The sequence below is a fragment of the Gorilla gorilla genome, chromosome 6 (assembly GCF_029281585.2).
Source record: "Gorilla gorilla gorilla isolate KB3781 chromosome 6, NHGRI_mGorGor1-v2.1_pri, whole genome shotgun sequence".
Taxonomy (NCBI): domain Eukaryota; kingdom Metazoa; phylum Chordata; class Mammalia; order Primates; family Hominidae; genus Gorilla; species Gorilla gorilla.
Genome location: NC_073230.2, coordinates 84,525,594 through 84,532,056, shown reverse-complemented (window position 1 = coordinate 84,532,056; position 6,463 = coordinate 84,525,594). Strand labels below are relative to the sequence as shown.

Below are 6,463 nucleotides of genomic sequence, written 5' to 3'. Positions count from 1 at the left end.
TAGAAGATGTACAGTAAAAACACGGTAATTGTTTTTGTTTGTTTTGAGACAGGGTCTTGTTCTGTCATGCGGACTGGAGTGCAGTGGCACCATCAGGCTCACTGCAGCCTCGACCTCCTTGGCTCAAGTGCTCCTCCCACCTCAGCCTCCTGAGTATCTGGGACTACAGGTCCACGCCACCATGCCTGCCTAATTTGTTCTGAATTTTAGTAGAGATGGGGTCTCACTGTGTTGCCCAGGCTTGTCTCAGCCTTCTGGCTTCAAGTAATCCTCCCACATCAGCCTCCCAAAGTGCTAAGATTACAGATGTGAGCCACTGCACCCAGCCAGTAATATAATTTTATGGGACCACCTTCATATTTGCTGTCCCTTGCTGACCTACACATCTTTATGCAATGCATGACTGTTACCATCATTATCATCTCTATTTTCCAGATGGGGAAACTGAGGCACAAAGAATCTAACTTGCACAAGTTCATCTGCTTAGTGACGGAACATAGATGTGAATTCAGGCAGTCCGGCTTCAAAGTCCACACGCCTAACAACCACACCAGATTACTAGATTGCTTTTTTCTTTTTTTTTTTTTTTTTGAGATGGAGTCTCACTCTGTCACCCAGGCTGGAGTACAGTGGTGAGATCTCGGCTCACTGCAACCTCTGCCTTCTGGGTTCAAGCAATTCTCCTGCCTCAGCCTCCCCAGCAGCTGCGATTACAGGCGCCCGCCACCACACCCAGCTAATTTTTTGTATTTTTAGTAGAGATGGGGTTTCACCATGTTGGCCAGGCTGGTCTCAAACTCCTGACCTCTGGTGATCCTCCCACCTCGGCCTCCCAAAGTGCTGGGATTACAGGCGTGAGCCACCACGCCCAGCCCAGACTGCTTTATTTTTGTATTTGTATTTATTCATTTACTTATTTTGAGACAGGGTTTTGCTCTGTAGCCCAGGCTGAAGTGCAGTGGTGCAATCCAGCTCACCACAGCCTCTACTCACCGGGGTTCAAAGGATCCTCCTGCTTCAGCCTCTGGAGTAGCTGGGGCCACAGGCATGCACCACCATGCCCAGCTAATTTTTAAATATTTTTTGGTAGAAGTAGGGTCTCACTATGTTGCCCAGACTGGTCTCAAACTCCTAGCCTCAAGGGACCCTTCTGCCTTGGCCTCCCAAAGTGCTGAGATTACAGGCATGAGCCACGCACCCAGGCCCTTTTTAAAATTTTTTTGAGAGACAAGACTTTGATCTGTTGCCTAGGCTGGAGTGCAGTGGTGAGATCATAGCTCACTGCAGCCTCAACTCCTGGGCTCAAGCACCAGACTCCTTTTATCACATTCTATCTCACACGCGTGTGGTTCCAATCCTGCCTCTGCCACTTCTCAGTTGTATGCCCCAACCCAACCTGTCTGGCTCTGTCCTCCTTAACAGAAGGACGGCCCTGGCCACAGGCCACAGCCAGCAACGCTTAAGCACCAGGGCCGGCAAGTGCCCTGCCGTGGCACGGCTCCAGCGTCGCGCTCTCGAATTCATTTGCTTTCCTTAACGAGAGAAGTTTCCAGATGAGGGCTGAACCCTCTTCGCCCCGCCCACGGCCCCTGAACGCTGGGGGAGGAGTGCATGGCGAGGGGCGGCCCTCAAACGGGTCATTGCCATTAATAGAGACCTCAAACACCGCCTGCTAAAAATACCCGACTGGAGGAGCATAAAAGCGCAGCCGAGCCCAGCGCCCCGCACTTTTCTGAGCAGACGTCCAGAGCAGAGTCAGCCAGCATGACCGAGCGCCGCGTCCCCTTCTCGCTCCTGCGGGGCCCCAGCTGGGACCCCTTCCGCGACTGGTACCCGCACAGCCGCCTCTTCGACCAGGCCTTCGGGCTGCCCCGGCTGCCGGAGGAGTGGTCGCAGTGGTTAGGCGGCAGCAGCTGGCCAGGCTACGTGCGCCCCCTGCCCCCCGCCGCCATCGAGAGCCCCGCAGTGGCCGCGCCCGCCTACAGCCGCGCGCTCAGCCGGCAACTCAGCAGCGGAGTCTCGGAGATCCGGCACACTGCGGACCGCTGGCGCGTGTCCCTGGATGTCAACCACTTCGCCCCGGACGAGCTGACGGTCAAGACCAAGGATGGCGTGGTGGAGATCACCGGTGAGCCCCCCTGCTCCTGCAGGGGAGAGGAGGAGGCTAGCAGGGCGGGCAGGGCCGGGGGGGGCGGTGCGATTGAAACGGGGGTCCCGGGGGCCTGGGGAGTTAAACGTTGGCCCAGCACCGGGAAAAACAGGATTCCTGATTCCCCTGCTCAGGAATTGGGAGTGTGGGTCGCTTCTAAGGGCGCTTTCTGCTCTGTAATCCCAGCGCTTTGGGAGGCCGAGACGGGAGGATCGCTTGAGGCCAGGAGTTCAAGACTAGCCTGGGCAACATAGCGAGACGCGCCCCGACCCCGCGCCATTACAAAAAAAAAAAAACCTTTTTTAAATATCATCGATGAAGAGAGAAAATGCGCTTTTCCACAGAGTTCCCTTCCCACCCACAGCCCCATCCCCAGATAAGCGGGGAGTTCCCTGGCGCGGTGCCTGTTTCTAGCCGCGGAGTGGGCGTGTGCGCGGCTCCAAGTGCGCCTGCGTACTGCTCACTCCCCAGCTCCGCGCCCTGCTCCGTTCCTCCCAAAACTCTGAATCGAAGAACTTTCCGGAAGTTTCTGAGAGCCCAGACCGGCGGGCACGCCCCCATCCCCAACCCCCTCTGTTAATCCCTACCGGCCTGCAGTCCTGGCTGCTTCCAAGCAGGAGGTGGGGCCTCTGGCCTAGCGGGGCCGCAAGGCAGTCCCCTCCCCCGCAGTCTGATTTCCCTCTTCCCCACAAAGGCAAGCACGAGGAGCGGCAGGACGAGCATGGCTACATCTCCCGGTGCTTCACGCGGAAATACACGTGAGTTCTGGCGCCAGGTCGGGGTGGGTGGGTGGGTGGCGTGGGGGTGGGGTCAGGGAAGAGGGCACAGGGACCCACCCGGTGTGTAATGTAACGCTTGCCTTTCCTCTCTGCGCGTCCAGGCTGCCCCCCGGTGTGGATCCCACCCAAGTTTCCTCCTCCCTGTCCCCTGAGGGCACACTGACCGTGGAGGCCCCCATGCCCAAGCTAGCCACGCAGTCCAACGAGATCACCATCCCAGTCACCTTCGAGTCGCGGGCCCAGCTTGGGGGCCCAGAAGCTGCAAAATCCGATGAGACTGCCGCCAAGTAAAGCCTTAGCCCGGATGCCCACCCCTGCTGCCGCCACTGGCTGTGCCTCCCCCGCCACCGGTGTGTTCTTTTGATACATTTATCTTCTGTTTTTCTCAAATAAAGTTCGAAGCAACCACCTGTCACTGGCCCAGGCCCTGGTGTTTGTGGAAGGAAGCCTCAGGCACCTACCATTTGCTGGCTTTCAGGAGTCATCTTTGCTCAGGCCCGTGCTGGGCCATGTGGGTACACTGGTGTAGGTTGCTGGACACAGGCTGACTCACATCCATAAAGACAGAGGTCTTAGGGCCGGGCGCAGTGGCTCATACCTACAATCCCAGCACTTTGGGGGGTTGAGGCAGGAGGAGTGCTTGAAGCCAAGAGTTCTAGACCAGCCTGGACAACATAGTAAGACTGTCTCTAAAAAATAAAAATTAGGCAGTGTGGTACTGCACGCCTGTAGTCCCAGCTACTCAGGAGGCTGAGGCAGGAGGATTGCTTGAGCCCAGGAGTTGAAGGGTACAGTGAGCTAACATCGTGCCATTGCACTCCAGCCTGGACAACAGAACAAGATCCTGTCTCAAAACAAAAGCCCAGACAGAAAGAGTGAGACCCCATCTTTAAAAGAAAAAGAAAAAAGGTCATGATTGCAAGATCACGATTGCAATTAAAACTGTAAGGTGGGGGAGGAGGAGGAAATAAGAGAAGCACCTGAGGCTTGAGTTCTCAGGAGCACCTAGGTTGGGTCCCAGGTGAAGGGGCACAGAGATAATTGCACCTCAGAGCTGATGGGAGGAGAGCTGATGGGAGGATTACTATGTCAAAAGCTTGGCATCGGCTTCAGCATACCCCAAGGACACCACAGTGGACCTGGCAAGCTTTGAGGTCTCTGTCTGTCACCGCCACACTCCCTGAGGCCAGGGCATCCCTGTTGGCAGTCACAAGGGAACTGGCAAGCCGAACTGGGGTGAGAACGGAGCCTGCAGATCCTTGGGGTGGGGAGATTGGGCAGAGCCCTGGCCAACCGACGGGCTCAGACCTGTGCTGCTGGCTGGGCCAGCAGCTCTTGTTGCCTGTGTTTATTTCCAGTTGGCCTCCCTCCAGGTGTAGTCAGTTCCAAGGGCCCAGTTCCCCTCTCCCTTGTCTGCCCTTGCCCTAGCTGCCACCCTCTCACCAGGCCCAGGGAAAGTTGTGGAGGTAGAAAGCAGATGGGGGACCGGGCGCGGTGGCTCACACCTACAATCCCAGCACTTTGGGAGGCCGAGGCGGGTGGATTACCTGAGGACAGGAGTTCGAGACAGCCTGGCCAACAGTGAAACTCCGTCTCTACTAAAAGTACAAAAATTAGCCGGGCATGGTGTCGCATGCCTGTAATTCCAGCTACTCAGGAGGCTGAGGCAGGGGAATCGCTTGAACCCAGGAGGCAGAAGTTGCAGTGAGCCAAGATCCGTGCCACTGCCCTCCAGCTTGGGGGACAAGAGCAAAACTCCATCTAAAAAAAAAAAAACAAAAAACATATGGGAGCTTTGGAGCTCAGTCCCAAGGTCCTCAAATTTTTGAGGGACCCAGAGTCTGAGGCTGTAGCAAGATACTCCCATGTTCGAGGCGGAGCATGCAGTGAGCCGAGATCGTGCCACTGCACTCCAGCCTGGGCGACAGAGGAAGACTCCGTCTCAGAAAAAAAAAAAAAGATACTCCCATGTTCTTTTCTCAGCCCACAGTCTGACTTTCCCAGGTTCCCTAAGAAGGGTGGCACCCTACAGGCGAGGGCCTGGAGCATGTCCACACCACCCCCAATATCACCCCACACCACCTTGCTGCTTTTTTGAGACCAAGTTTTGCTCGTTGCCCAGGCTGGAGTGCAATGGCGTGATCTCGGCTCACTGCAACCTCCGCCTCCCGGGTTCAAGCGATTCTCCTGCCTCAGCCTCCAGAGTAGCTGGGATTATAGGCGTGCGCCACCCTACCCAGCTAATTTTTGTATTTTTAGTAGAGACAGGGTTTTTCTATGTTGGTCAGGTGGGTCTCGAACTCCCAACCTCAGGCGATCTGCCCGCCTCAGCCTCCCAAAGTGCTGGGATTACAGGCGTGAGCCACCACGCCCGGCCCCAGCTTCTTTTTTAGGGACAGTCTCCTACTGTCATACAGGCTGGCATGCAGTAGTGGGATCTTGGTGCACCATACCAAAGTGTTGCAGCCTGGAACTCCTAGGCTCAAGGCATCTCCAGGACCGCGCCACAAGCCTGGCTGATTTTTTTTTTTTTTTTTTTTTTTTTTGGTAGACAGAGTCTCGCTATGTTGCCCAGGCTGGTCTCAAACTCCTGAGCTCAAGCCATCCTCCTGCGTTGACCTCCCAAAGTGCTGGGATTACGGGGGAGAGCCGCTGCGCCCAGCCCAGTCTACTCCCTCGTGAGTTCCCTGTCCAGAGACCCACATCTGGAGCAGGGTGGGGAGTCAGAGCAGGTCCCAGCCCACGCTCTAGGGCTCAGCTCAGATGATGTGAGCTTGGGGCAGCACCTCTGGGAATAGTGGGCTCTGGCTGGCAGGACAGGACAGGCTGGCCCAGATCTGGGGGTTTCTGCTGGGTGTTAGATTTGTGGAGTCTTTGTGCTGCTTCTGGGGTGGTGGGGCAATTCCGGGCCTCTCCAGGCCTGTCCTGCCTTTTCTTTTTTTTTTTTTTTAGATGGAGTCTCACTGTGTCAGCCAGGCTGGAGTGCAATGGCATGATCTCAGCTCACTGCAAGCTCCGCCTCCCGGGTACAAGCGATTCTCAGGCCTCAGCCTCCTAAGTGGGATTACAGGCACCTGTCACCACGCCTAGCTAATTTTTGTATTTTTAGTAGAGTCAGGCTTCCTCCATGTTGGCCATGCTGGTCTCAAATTCTGAGAGAGGAGAATTGCCTGAACCTAGGAGGTGGAGGTTGCAGTTAGCTGAGATTGCACCAATGCACTCCAGCCTGGGCAACAAAGTGAGACTCGGTCTCAAACAAACAAAAAGGCAGGACAGGCCTGGAACTGCCCCTCCCCCCCAGGACGGGTGTTGTCTAGGGCTTGCTGACCTCACAGTCTGTAAGATCAGGCAGCCCCGGGCCTTGGCTGCCCAGGAGTGAATTATTTCCAGGCGCCATCATCACTCCGACTATAGAATCGACAGGATTTGGCAGGTGCAGCTTTCGACTGCTCTATTGAGAAGGTGGAGACAGAAGCAAAAGCTGCCCACAGAAAGGCGACAGGGAACCCCAGAGCTAGGTCCCAAGAGCCTCTTG

General features: G+C 55.9%; 1 protein-coding gene across 1 annotated transcript; it reads left to right on the top strand.

Annotated features, from left to right (window-relative positions):
• Positions 1-440: 440 nt before the first annotated feature.
• On the top strand, positions 441-3,343 carry HSPB1 (heat shock protein family B (small) member 1). Its single transcript, XM_004045617.4, has 3 exons — positions 441-2,128; positions 2,844-2,907; positions 3,030-3,343. The coding sequence occupies exons 1-3, from the start codon at positions 1,765-1,767 to the stop codon at positions 3,217-3,219; spliced, it is 618 nt and encodes a 205-aa protein (XP_004045665.1). The 5' UTR covers positions 441-1,764; the 3' UTR covers positions 3,220-3,343.
• The last annotated feature ends 3,120 nt before the right edge of the window (positions 3,344-6,463 follow it).